We start from the raw sequence: 16290 nt of genomic DNA, 5'->3' as shown, positions 1-16290 counted from the left end.
TTGGGATGCTTCTCATAGCAGTACAAAAGAGCTTTACATGTTTTTAAAAAAAATGAATCAAACTTACCCTTCTACATATACTCGAAGAAGAACATCGAAGAAAAAAAATAAAGCAATAGCTAAAGAAATTGAACGATATTCCAAAGGAATATGCATTGTTCTCTCAGTGAAAAGTAGATCTGTGATGATGAGGGATAGATCCACAAAGATCAGCAAAATTCCAAATATTCTGCAACAAAAAAATTGAATAAAAATAAAGTGGTGTGCACTCCTAAAGTTAGACTAAATTAGGCCAATGATATGATACCATGATGTCATTTAGGATTAAATTGTCCACTGGTAGGGAATACTGGGTTGCCTTAGAATCTCAAAAAAAAAATTATTAAGTTTTCACCAATGGAAGCAGTTGTTAGAGAATTAAAATTCCCACACCACCATTTCACATTATCATGCCCTTTTATAAAAGACAGGTCACACTAATACTCCAAGATAGCACAGGCAACCTGAATTAAAATTACACATCTACACTTGTAAACTCTTCTTAAATCCGAGAATTTCTTTAAGGGGCTTCTACCAACTTATAATAAACAAAATCTCATTCATATTGATAATTTTGACAAATTTAGCAATAAAAACCAAGTGAGAACATGACTAACATAAGCTCTTAAAAGACCACTTTGACCAGTAAGATGTTTTATCAGTGATATTTTCAACATGTATATGATTATATATTAATAGATGTATTTAGCACAGTGCTAGGCACATGAAAAGGAATTAAATTCCATAAATATATATATGATTGAACTCTAAAGTACCTCCTAAGCTTTCTTTCATATATTCTAAATAGTCTTCATAAACTAATTACACTACTTGTATAATCTATAAAGATAAATTCATTTGTTTTCAAACTACTTTTTTATAATTGCAATGCAAATTAAAATATAAATTTAAAAGGGAGCAAGTATTTTGTGTGACTCTATATCATAACATGCAATCTTACTGTCATGTGGAGAAGCCTAAATAGAATGATTCCACAATTAAGGAGTACTTCTAGGCAAATAAAGTGTTTAATAAAAACATTTAAAGAATTTTAAAAAGCATGCTTCATTAATTCTACTTTTACAGGTAGGAAAAATATGTTATTATTAGGCTTAGATACCATTTCTTTACAATTCTTTTTTATAGATATATTTTTAAATTTTTTTATTTAAATTCAATTTGCCAACCTATAGTGTAACACCCAGTGCTCATCCATCCATCAAGTGCCCTCAATAGTGCCCATCACCCACTCACCCCATCACCCTACCTCTCATCCCCATTTCTTTACAATTCTTAATTTAAGCTTAAACCAAAATCTCAAGACAAATTATATTACATTAAATGGGACACAAGGGCTATTTACCAATATACTGACAGTGGAAATGTGTTTTCCCCCCTCCCAGATCCTTTATCAATAAAAATATTAAATATTATGTGTAATTACCTCCTTTTTTTAGAGGAGTTTCACATACCTGAACATGAGTGATGATACAAGTGAGTATACCACTCTCTTAATCAAGTTGCTGCAAAAAGAAGTAAAAATTAAATTCCTGAGTTTTCAAGTTTACCACAGATTTCTTCTAATATAGAATATGAATTTAGTCAATAAAACAGGCCTTTATAAATATAGTTTGAAAGAAAGTTCTTCAGAGGCTACACAACAAAATGTTTTTTACTAAGATTTTCACTGTTCAGCTTCATGATTTTTAAAAAAACTTTCATATGTCAAATAAATGCAAATAAAACTCTAAACTGTGTTTAGTAATATTTCCCTCGCCTGTAAAGCACCAATCCCAAGTGTATGGTTTTATTAAAGTTGGGATCATCAACTAAAGCAAGATAACATGGAGACAGAAAGGTATGGTAGAAGAGATCACTGTTCCATTTCTCCTATTAATGAGCTGTGGGATTCTGTGCAAGTCATCAAACCTTGGCCAAATCTGTTTCCATTGCAGTAAAATAAAGGACTTAAGGGATGGTCGGAGAGTAGATGATACTCTTATGATATTCATCTCTTGAAAAAAGACACCCATGACCACAACACGTAATCATTAATGGGAGTCACATTGGGGCTGCAAGTTTACTTTGGAGACAAGGAATCTTAGTAAGATACATTTCAAAGGAGAAACACTGTAGAGACTGTGCTCCTTCCATTAATAGGAGGAGGAGGACCCTGTCTGATGGGGCCTGCAGTTAGCCTTATTTTACCCTATGGCTGGAGACAAGGTAGCCACTGAGGAGCATATTATTGTCCTGTTGAGGCCTGCAACATAGGACCCAGATTCCACCCAAAGTGGCATTAGCGCCAAAGCAGTGCTCATAATCTGCACCCAAGAGTGGACTGGAAAATGGAGAAACAGATGCTGAATAGAACTGAGCATTGCCAAAATTGGCTACAGATGAATGCTATTAGGCTAACCCAAAATATAAGAGCTCCCTGCTCTCTCAAATTCTCCCTCCTCCACCTGCATCTACCACCTCAGCCTAGGCTTAGGAAGCTGAGGCTAACATGGACACATGACTGGCCAAAAGAGAGGATTGCCCCGAGGTTGCCATTTTCTTAAAACATTCCCTTCTTGGGGAATGGGGTGACTGGGTGATGGGCACTGAGGGGGACACTTGACAAGATTTGTACTATATGTTGGTAAATCAAACTCCAATAAAAAAATATACAATAAAACAAAAAACAAGAAACCACACCCTTTTGATCTGACACAGACTGGATCTCCATGTAGTGAAGAAATGTTAAAATAAATCTGAACTTGGTTGACAAAGTGCCCATACAGAATCCATGCCTGACAGAATCACGAGGCACAAAGGGGAGGCTTTAACTCTCCTATCCTTTTGAGTGCCTCCCAAAACTACTCCAAGTAAATATATAGCTGAGATTTTTTTTTAAAGAGTGTGCTAAGCATGTGCACCTTCAAACAATGTGGGTGGAATTTGCAGGGAAAGAACTGTGACTCAGTAATTCTATATATAGGAGGACTGTTTGTATTTGAAAAGAACAAACACCCTCCAGCATGCCATGACTCTAAGCATAGCAGTCACATGCCTCTCCTAAAAACAATTACTCAAAGAAGTACCAACTGAACAATGAATCAAAATGAAGAACTCAGGAATAAGGAAGATATCTTATAGAGACAAGGTGTTAAGAAATCATAAAAATTCAGAACTGTCTAAATAACCGTTGATAATGTAGCGTGTGATAATATAAACAAAGGATTCTAAAAACAAGGATAAATAATATGAAATCCTTCACAATAGTATGGCTTTAATATTGCAGGTTTTCAGGTGGCTTCCCGGAAGATGGTGGAGTAGGAGGATCCTATGCTCATGTTGAGCACACCAAGATAACAACCACATCAGTGTAACTAATGCAGAAAATGACCCAAAGACTGGCAGGAGAGATCTTCCACAGTTCATTGTAGAGAGGAGGCTACATTAAAAAGGGTGGGTGGGGGCACCTAGGTTGCTCAGCAGAAAGGTTTCTGTCTTTGGCTCAGGGTATGGTCCTGGTCCAGGGATCAAGTCTTGCATGGGTCTCCCTGTGAGGAGCATGCTTCTCCCTCTGCCTGTGTCTCTACCTCTCTTTCTTTATCTCTCATGAATAAATAAAATCTTTTTTAAAAGTGTAGGTGGGGTGGAGATGTGGTCAGAAATAAAACTCTTGCTGAGACTAACCACAAACAAGAGGGACCCCACAAGCATGGAAGAAGGAGAGGAGTAGACTCTACAGCAGGTACCCCAGACATGAGGGACCTGCAATATAGGAAGACGAGTCCCATTGTATTTGGCTATGAAAACCAGTAGGGCTTAGATTTGGGTTTGTACAGCTAGAAGGGCTTAACTCAGGGCACTTTAAAAATCAGTGGGCTTAGTTCTGGGAGAGTCAGAGGGCAATAGGAAACTGAGTTCCTGCCCTTAAGGAGCCAGAATAACAATCTGACTGAGATAAGCATAGAATCAGCAGTTTGAAAAGTACCTGGGGTATAGTGAATATTTATTTACTAATCTCGGAGTATGTGCTAGAGAGCAGCCTAGATAACCTGGCACTTGTGGGAACTACTTAGAACACTTTACATTTACCTTGCTAATATCGTGTGCCCTACCCTCATGTTCTCTTGTGGGTCTGCCACGTCCAACATGCCCCACTGAGAGGGCCTCCCCTCAAAGGGACAAGTGCCCTGAGAAGAGGGGAAGATAACTACACACACCAGTTCCACTGCAGTCCCAGTAGCTGAACCTTATAACTAACTGGCAGTGCAGAGTGCCCTGTCAATCAATTCATATGCTGCCCAAGTAGATAGACTGGAGGCAGGCATCTGAACTACTGGCCCCATCCACCAACAAAAACCTCCCAAGGGACAGCACAGGGAGAGAGACCAACAGTTTGGGGTCACTGCAGTTCTGGTAGAGGGATTGGGGGCAGGTATCTAGGTAGTCTGCAGGCCCCATCCGCCAATTGAAGACTCTCAAGGTACAATATGGGGGAAGGGTGCCCTGAGTTCAGTGTGATTGCAGCCTCAGCAAAGGGGTTGAGCCAACAAACTTACAATAGATTAGAGACCTAAATGTGAGATTTCAAACCATATAATTCATAGAAGAAGATATAGGCAGTAATTTCTTTGACACCAGCTGTAGCAGCATTTTTCTAAGTATATCTCCTAAGGTGAGGGAAGCAAAAACAAAATAAAATTATTGGGATTATATCAAAGTAAAAAGCTTCTTCACAGTGAAGGAAACAACCAAATGAAAAGACAACCTATTGAGTGTGAGAGGATGTTTGCAAATGACATATTGATAAAGAGTTATCCAAGATATGTAAAGAAATTATACAACTCAACACCAAAACCTCCAAATAATCCAATTTAAAAATGAGCAGAAGACATGAATAGACATTTCTCCAAAGAAGACATACAGATGGCCAACAAACACATGAAAAGATATTCAACATCAACTCACTATTAGGAAAATTCAAATCAAAACCACAATGACATATCTTCTCATGTCTGTCAAAACTGCTAAAATAAAAAAAAAAAAACAAGAACAACAGGTGTTGGTGAGGAAGGGTGTGGGTGGCAGTACCAACAGGTGTAGTCACTGTGGAAAACAGATGGAAGTTCTTCAAAAAATTAAAAGCAGAATTACATATGATCCAGTAATTCCACAGCTGGGTATGTACTCCAAAAATATGAAAACATGAATCCAAAGGATATATGCACTGCTATGCTTATTGCATTATTTGCAATAGCCAAATTATGAAAGCAGCTCAAATGTCAATTGATAGACAAATGGCTAAAGAAGAGGTGGTATATATGTATACCTGAAATGCAATATTGAATTTTAGAACAAATGTGGGTTACTTACCATGTCTTACAGCAAGTAGAAGACATGACTAAAAGGATCCCAGTGACCATTTACACTCAGTATCCTATAGTAGGATGGCTAAAGGATACATTTCAAGAGCCCAAGTCAGTCATTGCCCAAATCCAGACTATAGCCAAGCGCATGTTTACTTGCAACCACAGAGTGCTTTGACAAACAGCCCTCTTAGTGTGGAGCAGCACTCCATTCTTGGCCTGTCACCTCTGAAGGACAGCCACTCACTGAGGCAGCAGAGCTACCATAGCTGCCATTCTTTACGTAGGAAGGACATGGATCAATCCCTGAGCATGACTGTACGCTGAAGACACAACAAAGGATGACCCCTGCACCTGGACAGCCATTGCCAACCAACCCTCAACTGAAAGTATCTATAGACTCTGGAATTGGACACAGTAGTCAATGGGCCAAACTGCAAGTACCATAGATGGTATAGCTTCATGAGCCTGATTCCATTGTTCTATGCAGATATCTGGAAATCTATAAGGGACCAACTACATGACTTCTTCAGTGGGAGGCACAGGACTAGATGGTGGCAGGCCATCCACTCTGGGGAAACAACATGTGGAACTCCAGTGCATACAAGATATGAACACTATTGTTTACCATATAGATGCACACACTGCACACACCCCACCTGGTAATCAACAGGCTGATGAATAGGGCCACATCTCCCTCCTATAAGATATGCCAACAGAAGATAATGTCGCTTAGCTATACAACAAATACAACATATACAACAAAGTAAAGACAACATACTCTGTGGGAAATTGCTAAGAACTGGGGGTTGCCACTGTATTACAGAGATACTGTAATCATCTGCCAGTAGTGCCCAATCTGTGCCCAGAGTGACCATGCCCTTTGTCAAGAGACACTAGATAGATGGAGGGGGGCGGTAGCCACCAAATTCAGAGATGGCAGATTGACTATATTGGTCCCCTTCCCCTCTTTTATGGCTATCATTATGCTTTGACATGTGTGACATTTATTCAGGACTCCTGCAAGCCAACCCCAGCAAGCATGCTACACAGAAGCCACCATCTGTGGCCTGGAACAGCTGGGTGCTGCATATAAGGTGCCCAGTGTCACTGAGAGCAACCAAGACTCCCACTTCACAGGATATATACTGCAAGTGTGGGCCAAAGCTCAAGACATCCTTTGGCATTTCCATCCACCATACAATCCCACTGCAGCTCAGTTGATAGGATGCATGAGTGGACTGTTCAAACAACTGGACAAGAAACTCAGTCACTGGCCGTTTGGACATATCACCTGTCAACAGCTATATGGACATTAAATAAATATGAACATTCCAGTTGACTCAGTGCCTATACTCTATTCGCTTAAGGACTGATACCCTTAGAATACAAGTAAACAGCATGCAAGAAGGATGCTCTTTGCTGCAGGTAGGGACACAGGTAACCTTTTACTGCTCTTGCCACAAGATCCATCTATAGGGGAACATGTAACTAAGTGGCCCTGGAAATGGCAAACGAGTCCACAGTATTTAAGGTTTGCAGTCCTGTAGGATAGGGATAGGACAGGCCCTAACCATCATCCCATTTCTTCACCCTACTCCACTGAAAACAATGAAGATCCATAACCCTAGGCCTCTTATAGAAAGGGATACTATCATAATTGCCCTATGGAGCATTGTTATATCCCCACAATCCTAAAACAATTTTAGGTTTGTCCCACCATGTAGCAGAAAGGGAAGAAATGATTTGGTACTGTAAATCTGGAGCTAAACTGTAGTGAGGGGTAAGGTTATCTCAGACAACCACCACCCCTGCATTCTATTAGACAATTGGGACTTGCCTTTTTTGGTGCCTACTCAACATCTTGTTTTTTGCCCTTAGATTCTGCATAGGAAACCTATTTACCAAATGAGCTCTGAACACAATTCCTATATAGAATAAGACCAACTGTTGGGTGTGTAGTGAACTCCTCCTATCAGTGACTATGGGTCTCCTCTGAGGAATCCAAGCTGCTATCCACTTAGGAATGTTTCTACACTAAAAAAAAAAAAAAAAAAAAAAAAAAAAGGAATATTTCTATGCTTGATGTAACGCTTTCAATCCCCTACCTGGACTGACCCATATTCACTGGGTAGCTAGGCTTTCTGCCCAGGAAGACACAAAGAGCAAATTTTTCCAATTGATATTGGAACAGATAACTAAGACTCTGCCAATAGAATATACCATTTGGGATGGCTTGGAGTGATTAAATGCAACCCAGGTACAAACTATGGGAGTGGCCTCATAGAGAAGCACAATAGGACCACAATGCTACAGGTCAGAATGTAGGAAGGATAACCACACAACAATGCAATTACACTGTACTCATCACTGCTGAGACCTGGCTTTGGAGACAACAAACATCCATTCCTGTGGATACCTTCCCCTCTCTGTGGGATGGAGCTGGGCATATGGTACCCATGGCTGGCCCTACTTACCCTATACCTAAACTAGGTGGATTTGGGGGTGCCCCTACCTGCCAGGCTGTATATTTACCCACTTAGAAGCCTACCAATTGGGAAGTGGTCAGGACCTGACATAAAACCAATAGAACATCTTGGTGATTCCAATCCCTGTCCACTCTCTACCCTTCTGTGGCCCACCACTGACATAGAATGGCAGGTATAGGCTTTAACCAGACACATGACTACTACCTTTAATTCCACCCATAAGGCAACCACCCTCCTTACTGGAGGGAGTTTCCAAATGGGACAAGTAGATCTGCAGAGTAGAATGGTTACTGACATGTGCTGTCATCAAGACAGAGTGCTGTATGTATGTACCTGATTATTCTCACATTTCCCAAGTCATGACTAGTTTAATTGAACATATTAAAGCTACTGATTCCCTGGCTACTGACCTTGTTAGTGCTTGGTTAAATCATTTGCTTTGTTCCTGGCAGAATGTTTTTTTTATAGTTTCTTAGTTATTTGTGTTCTCCTATAATTTGAATGCTGTGGCTTATACTGTTGCTGTGGGATTTGGTTGCAGTGTACCTCGGCATATCTGGCTCCAGAGACATCATGGAAGAGGGGCATGTAAAGAATGTGCCGGCCATTCAAGGTGTGCTGGGATGCAGGGTACATGCTGGATAGCCAGATCATGCAAGCATATCCCAAGTGCCCCTGTTAAGCACTATCTGGAGAATGTAGAGATCCTGTCTTCTCTCTATATTCCCATCAAGCAGAATGTACAGAAAAACACTGTTCAGTGTTCAAGCTCAGGGGCTCTGGGGGCATCTCTCTTCTAATTAAGTGTCTCCAGGTGGCAGGCCTTGATCTCCTTGGAAATACTGTCCATGCAAGGTGGGGAAAGGCCACTGATAGTTGGTAGAGTAAATTGCTATGATATAAAAACTTGCTGTACATAGCTCCCAGCAGTGGATGCTTTGTACAGTTGGGTACTCATGGATTCCCTATACATAAGTTCTCCCAATTTCAATTTCTGTTTCTGGGTCTTTTCTTTGGCCTCACTAGACCATCATCCCTTCTAGACTAAGTCTGCTGGGGTGTGGCTGCACATTAGCTAGTTTCTTTCTTTTTTTTTTTTTTTTTAAGATTTTATTTATTCATGAGAGACACAGAGAGAAAGGCAGAGGCACAGGCAGAGGAAGAAGCAGGCTCCATACAGGGAGCCCGATGCGGGACTCGATCCTGGGTCTCCAGGATCATACCCCGGGCCAAAGGCAGGCCCTAAACCGCTGAGCCACCCAGGCTGCCCTAGCTAGTTTCATCCAATGTTTGGCCTGGTCACCGACAAGCATGTGGACAAACTGATAGAAATCTGAGAAACCAGGGTGGAAGTTTGAATAATTACACTAAATTCTTCAGTAAACTTATGGAGGTATTAATCACTTTAAGAAACTCTTTTAGGGATGCCTGGGTGGCTCAGTGGTTGAGCATCTGCCTTTGGACTCTGGGATCGAGTCCCACATGGGGCTCCCTGCATGGAGCCCACTTCTCCCTCTGCCTATGTCTCTGCCTCTCTTTCTCTCTCTCTCTGCGCTCATGAATAAATAAAATCTTTTTTTTTTTTTTTAAAGAAACTCTTTTAACTATGGTTCTCAATTTGGTCTCAGTCCAGGGAATGTGGGAAACTTGAGGTTTATTTAGGTACTCACAAGACTTAACTGTGAAGAGGCAGGTTTTAATGGTTTCAGGAGAGGAGGCGTAGGGAGAGGGGGAGGAAAAGGCAAGTTCTGTGGGGGGGTACTGAGCACAAGGTGGCTTCGAGGCGTCTGCAGCAGGGGAGTCGGGCAGGGAGAGGCCTCAGAAGCCATTTTGACTCCTTTCAATTGTTTGTTTGCTTCAATTAATTTAGAAACAGTATTTTACAAAGAAGCAAACAGAATCCTGAAAACATCTGGAAGCCTCGAAATACCATTTAAAAGAGGTATCCCATTCAGTTTTTTATTTGTTTGTAGTAGAGCCATGGCTTTCTAACTTAATTTTGAGTAAAAAAAATTGGGGGAGATTGAAATTTCTTATAAGACCATTGAAGTTCTAAATTATTTTTTGGTTAGGTCAGTCCACATAGTTATAAATGCACATTTGAAGGAACCATAGTTTTAAAACATAAAACCCACAGAGTCCCAGTGGTGGTGGTGGTGGAGGGGGAAGGCAACCCTCAGAGCATTTTGATGACTGAAATCCCATTTCTTAGAATTTTTTTTTCTTTAGAATAAAGAGAAAAATCCCTCAACAGTATTTTCAATAGGAGCAGCCTGGTTCTAGAAGGAATCAAACCAAAAGCCAGCAAACTTCCAATAGGAAAAATGTGGTTCTGAAAAGGAGTCAGACCAAAGGCTAGCACAGTTTAATAGGAACAGTCTGATTCCAAACAGGAGTCAGACTAAAGGCTAGTGTAGTTCCAATAGGCAGTTCTAGATGGAATGGTCCAATCCCCAAAGGGGGTCAGACCAACATTTCAAACTGGCACAATTCCAACAGGAACAGTCTGGTTCTGAAAAAGAGTTGGACCAAAGGTCAAATGAGTACTCTCAAATTAAAAAAAAAAAAAAAACAAGACCTTAAAACAGGTCCTGAATAAAGTCTGAAGAGCTTGAACATAAAGTGCAGAGTCAAAATCTAGGAGAAAACTTACCCTCAAACTCCAGGGTGGGCGAGAAAGCAGTGAGTACAACTAGCTCTGTGGGTACCAGCACCTGTTTGCTCACCAGCCTCAGAGCTGTTGAGGGTCTTCTCTGGATTCCATTTGAGATCACCAAGTAATGTTAACCTTAAACATAAAACTGCCCTCAGGGAAATACAAATCAAAACCACAATGAGATACCACCTCACACCGGTCACAATGGCTAAAATTAACAACCCAGGAAACAAAAGATGTTGGCAAGGATGTAGAGAAAGGGAAACTCTCTTACACTGTTGGTGGGAATGCAAACTGGTGAAACCACTCTAGAAAACAGTATGGAGGGTCCTCAAAAAGTTAAAAATAGAGCTACACTATGACCCAGCAATTGCATTACTAAGTATTTATCCAAAGGATTACAAACACAGTGATTCGAAGGAACACATGCATCTCAATGTTTCTAGCAGCAATGTCCACAATAGCCAAACTATGGAAAGACCCCGATGTCCATTGACAGATGAATGGATAAAGAAGAAGTGGTATATATGAACAATGGAATATTACTCAGCCATCAAAAAGAATGAAAACTTGCTATTTGCAACAACATGGTAGAACTAGAAGGTATTACACTAAGTGAAATAAGTCAGTCAGAGAAAGCCAACTATCGTATGATTTCACTCATATGTGGAATTTAAGAAACAAAACAGACACGCATAGGGGAAGAGAAAGAAAAATAAGATGAAAACAGAGAGACAGACAAACCATAAGAGACATAAGAGACTCTTAACTATAGGAAACAAATTGAAGGTTGCTGGAGGGGAGGTGTGTAAGGGGATGGATAACTGGGTGATGGGCATTAAGGAGGGCACTTGATGTAATGAGCACTGGGTGTTATATGCAATTGATATATTACTGACCTCTCCCTTTGACTAATAAATACACTGTATGTTAATTAAATTGAATGTAAATTTTAAAATATTTTTAAAAAATAACACTGACAGTTATTTTCGCAGCAAAAAATGTGTTCATTTGGGAATAGCAGAGAATTGCAATCTGGGACAAGCAAGCTATGGCAAAACCATGAAGAAGAGAAATACTATTTTATAGAGGAAAGTGGAAAGTTGGAAGGGTCTGTCATAAACTAAAAGTACACTGGAGTAAACTGGGAGGTTGAAGTATAAGTGGCTCTTCATTGACTAAGTTGTGAGTTGTCTCATTGGCTGAGCTGTTACTAGGGGAGGAAGAAAGTCTTTCTTCTTCCTGCTGGGCTGGTAAAGTAGTATTGATTTGCAAAGTCTCTTCCCATTGGATTTGCAATTGGCAGCAAATGTAGAATATAAGAACTCCCTCTGCCAAGCCTCCCAAGTTCATTTTAGTGATGTTTCCCTTTATTAATGTTCACAACGTAAAAAATACTAGTTTTTAAACAAAATTTTAACAGCCATTCATAATAAAAACCTTCAGTGAACTGCAAATAGAATGAGCTCCCTAACCTGACAATTTACAAAAAGAACCTATGGCTGATATCAACCTTAATGATGAAAGACTTAATAAATAAAGTTCCAAATAAAGGCTGATATACAAAATTCAATTATATTTCTGTAGACTAGTAATTAACAATTGAAAAATAGCAATGTAAGTAACTGTACTACTTATATCAGCACTAAAACCCATGAAATAATTCAGTATAAATTAACAAAATATGTGAAGGATTTGCATGCTGAAAATTATAAAAACATGTGAAAGAAAACATGGTCCAAATGAGAAATGTAGCATGTTCATAGATTAGAAAATTCAATATTGGTTAGATGTCAATTCTCCTCAAACCAATTTATAGATTCAACATAATCTTAATAAGACAAATCACAGCATAATTTTTTGTAGATATAAACAACTTGATTCTAAAATTTATATGGAAAGGCAGAGTGATACCACTACCTGTAAAAATATTTACTCCGAAGTTAATAAGACAATATGGTTTAAAGAATAGACACACAGAACAGTAGAACAAAATAGACCCTGTATATGGTCAATTGATTTCCAACAAGGATGCAAAGGCAATTCTATAGAGAAAAGAGAACCTTACAAGAAGCTGTAGTAGAATTATGGGGCATACATTTGCAAAAAGAATACTCTTCCACCTGTATCACACAATATACACAAAAATTAACTCAAAACGGATCCATATACCTAAATGTAAAACCTAAAACTATGAGACTTCAAGAAAAAAACAGAAAATATTTGTGACCTCGGATTAGGAAAAGATTTCTTACAGCATCAAAACCCCAATCTCAATGGAAAAAATTAGATTTCATCAAAATTTAAAATTTCCACTGTGCAAAAAACACTATTAAAAGAATGAAAAGACAAGCTACAGATTGAGAGAAAATACTTGTAAAACATTCATCTGATAAAGAACTTGTATCCAGCATATATCAAGAACTCTCAAAACTCAATAATAAGAAAAAAACAAAAACAGATTTGGACAGACATTTCATCAAAATAATCTATAGAAGTAAATAGGCATAAGAAAAGATAACAGGGATCCCTGGGTGGCGCAGCGGTTTGGCGCCTGCCTTTGGCTCAGGGCGTGATCCTGGAGACCCAAGATCGAATCCCACATCGGGCTCCCGGTGCATGGAGCCTGCTTCTCCCTCTGCCTATGTCTCTGCTTCTCTCTCTCTCTCTGTGACTATCATAAATAAAAAAAAAAAAAAGAAAAGATAACATCATGATCATTAAGAAAGTACAATTTCAAGTCTCAATGAGATATCTCTACTCATCTATTAATTGTCTTAAAAAAATAAACAAAATGGAAGGATGAACCAAGTACAAATGAGGATACACAGCAACCAGAACCCTCATACACATGAAATGGTATCCTTTTGGTAAATTATTTCTATTATAATTAACATACTCTTTACCATAAGATTCAGCAATTCTATTGCTCAGCATTAACCAAAGATAAATGAAACTTATGTCCACACAAAGATTTGCTTGCAAATGTTCATAGCCACATTACAAATAGTAGGCCTAAAGTTGAAATAACCCACATGTCCTTCAATGGGTGAATGAATAAGGAAATATGGTATATTCAAATAATGGAATACAAGTCAGGAATAAAAAGAAATGTACTACTGATACATGTATTAATATGCATAGATCTCTAAATCATTATGCTGCATGTAAGAAGCCAATTTCAATTGGCTATAATTCCACTCAAATCCATTAAATGACATTCTGGAAAATGTAAAACTATAAGGACAGAAAACAGATCAGTGATTGCCACAGCCTGAGGTTGTGGGAGGGGCTAAACAGACTTGAGAAATTTTAGGGAGATGATATAATTTTTCTTATCATAATTATGGTGGTGGCTAAATGAATGTATTAGTCAAAACTCACAGAACTGCCACACAATGCATAAATTCATTATATATAAATTGTACCTTAAGTTGAAAAATGTTTTAGTGTGCTGTAAATTATACCTTAATGTGTGAAAAATATGCTATAATAAAAAGGCTAGTGAAATGATGGAATAAAATAGATCCTGCAAGCAGTCTGTAAAGATTCATAATATAATAGAGAGGGGTTTAAAAATCATTGAAAAGGAAAATTTTTTCAATAACAAGTTAACTAATTCAACCAATCTCATTGAATGCCTACTATGTGCCATGGTACTGCTGTAGGCACTGGAGAGAAGCAGTTAAAATAAACAAAATGTTATTCCTTTATGATGCTTACATTTTTATTGTGAAGATAGACCATAAGTACAATAAATAAATAAATAGCCTAGTAAATTATAAGGTGATAGGCATAATAAAGATCATTAAAATAGGGCAAAGACAATAGAGGGTGATGCAATTTTGATGTTGAAAAACCAGTAGTCACTCAGGAGAAAAATAAATTCCTATGCTTTATACCTTAATACAAAATAAATTCTGGGAAGATGTTTTATTTAAATGTAGAAAACAAATTCAAAACATAGAAGAAATTTTGTTATATACGTTAGGTTTCTAAGCTCTACTCTAAAGGCATGAGTTAGGGATGCCTCGGTGGCTCAATGGGTGAGCATCTGCCTTCAGCTCAGGGCGTGACCCCAGAGTCCTGGGATCAAGTCCCACATTGGGCTCCCTGCATGGAGCCTGCTTCTCCCTCTGCCTCTGTCTCTGCCTCTCTCTCTGTGTCTCTCATGAAAAAACACATAAATAAAATCTTAAAAAAACAGTTCAAAATTAATTTCTTAAAAAAATAAAGGCATGCAGTATAAAGATGAGTATAGATATACTCTATTGCCTAAAGATTAGAAATTTCTGCATAGTGAAAAGATAGACAAACAGAAAAATTACTTGCCCTATATAGGATACAAGACATTCATATATTTAAGTTTTTAATCAAACAACACAGATTTTTTTTTATTGGAGTTCAATTTGCCAACATATAGCATAACAGCCAGTACTCATCCCATCAAGTGCCCCATTCAGTGCCTGTCACCCAGTCACCGCCACCCCCCACTCACCTCCCTTTCCACCACCTCTTGTTCATTTCAAAAGGTTAGGTGTCTCTCATGTTCTGTCACCCTCTCTGATATTTCCCACTCATTTTCTCTCCTTTCCCCTTTATTCCCTTTCAGTATTTTTTATATTCCCCAAATGAATGAGACCATATAATGTTTGTCCTTCTCCGATTGACTTATTTCACTCAGCATAATACCCTCCAGTTCCATACATGTCAGAGCAAATGGTGGGTATCTGTCGTTTCTAATGGCTGAGGAATATTTCATTGTATACATAAACCACATCTCCTTTATCCATTCATCTTTTGATGGACACTGAGGCTCCATCCACAGTTTGGACATTGTGGACATTGCTGCTAGAAACATCGGGGTGCAGGTGTCCCGGCATTTCATTGCATCTGTATCTTTGGGATATATCCCCAGCAGTGCAATTGCTGGGTCGTAGGGCAGATCTATTTTTAACTCTTTGAGGAACCAGTTCACATTCCCACCAACAGTGCAGGAGGGTTCCCCTTTCTCCACATCCTCTCCAACATTTGTTGTTTCCTGCCTTGTTAATTTTCCCCATTCTCACTGGTGTGAGGTGGTATCTCATTGTGGTTTTGATTTGTATTTCCCTGATGGCAAGTGATGCAGAGCAGTTTCTCATGTGCATGTTGGCCATGTCTATGTCTTCCTCTGTGAGATTTCTCTTCATGTCCTTTGCCCATTTCATGATTGGATTGTTTGTTTCTTTGCTGTTGAGTTTAAGAAGTTCTTTATAGATCTTGGAAACTAGCCCTTTATCTGATACGTCATTTGCAAATATCTTCTCCCATTCTGGAGGTTGTCTTTGAGTTTTGTTGACGGTATCCTTTGCTGTGCAAAAGCTTCTTATCTGGATGAAGTCCCAATAGTTCATTTTTGCTTTGGTTTCTTTCACCTTCGTGGATGTATCTTGCAAGAAGTTACTGTGGCCAAGTTCAAAAAAGGTGTTGCCTGTGTTCTCCTCTAGGATTTTGATGGACTCTTGTCTCACATTTAGATCTTTCATCCATTTTGAGTTGATCTTTGTGTATGGTGCAAGGGAGTGGTCTAGTTTCATTCTTCTGCATGTGGATGTCCAATTTCCCCAGCACCATTTATTGAAGAGACTGTCTTTTTTCCAATGGATAGTCTTTCCTGCTTTGTCGAATATTAGTTGGCCATAAAGTTGAGAGTCCACTTCTGGATTCTCTCTTCTGTTCCATTGATCTATGTGTCTGTTTT

The 16290-nt window shown here is 38.9% G+C and overlaps 1 protein-coding gene across 14 annotated transcripts in view; it reads right to left on the bottom strand.

Annotated features, from left to right (window-relative positions):
- Positions 1 to 16290, bottom strand: part of LOC112669357 (phosphatidylinositol 3,4,5-trisphosphate 3-phosphatase TPTE2-like) — a 176411-nt gene that overhangs the window by 102272 nt on the left and 57849 nt on the right. For all 14 annotated transcript variants that reach the window (XM_025462377.3, XM_025462378.3, XM_049100918.1 and 11 more), the window contains 2 exons: positions 1512 to 1562; positions 68 to 229 (listed from right to left, as the gene is read on the bottom strand). In XM_025462377.3, coding sequence (XP_025318162.1) covers positions 68 to 229; positions 1512 to 1562 — 213 coding nt within the window. The remainder of the gene's footprint in view (positions 1 to 67; positions 230 to 1511; positions 1563 to 16290) is intronic.

This window comes from Canis lupus, chromosome 25 (genome assembly GCF_003254725.2).
Source record: "Canis lupus dingo isolate Sandy chromosome 25, ASM325472v2, whole genome shotgun sequence".
Lineage (NCBI taxonomy): Eukaryota > Metazoa > Chordata > Mammalia > Carnivora > Canidae > Canis > Canis lupus.
The sequence above is the reverse complement of the archived record's forward strand: the minus strand, read 5'-3'. Positions and strand labels throughout refer to the sequence as shown.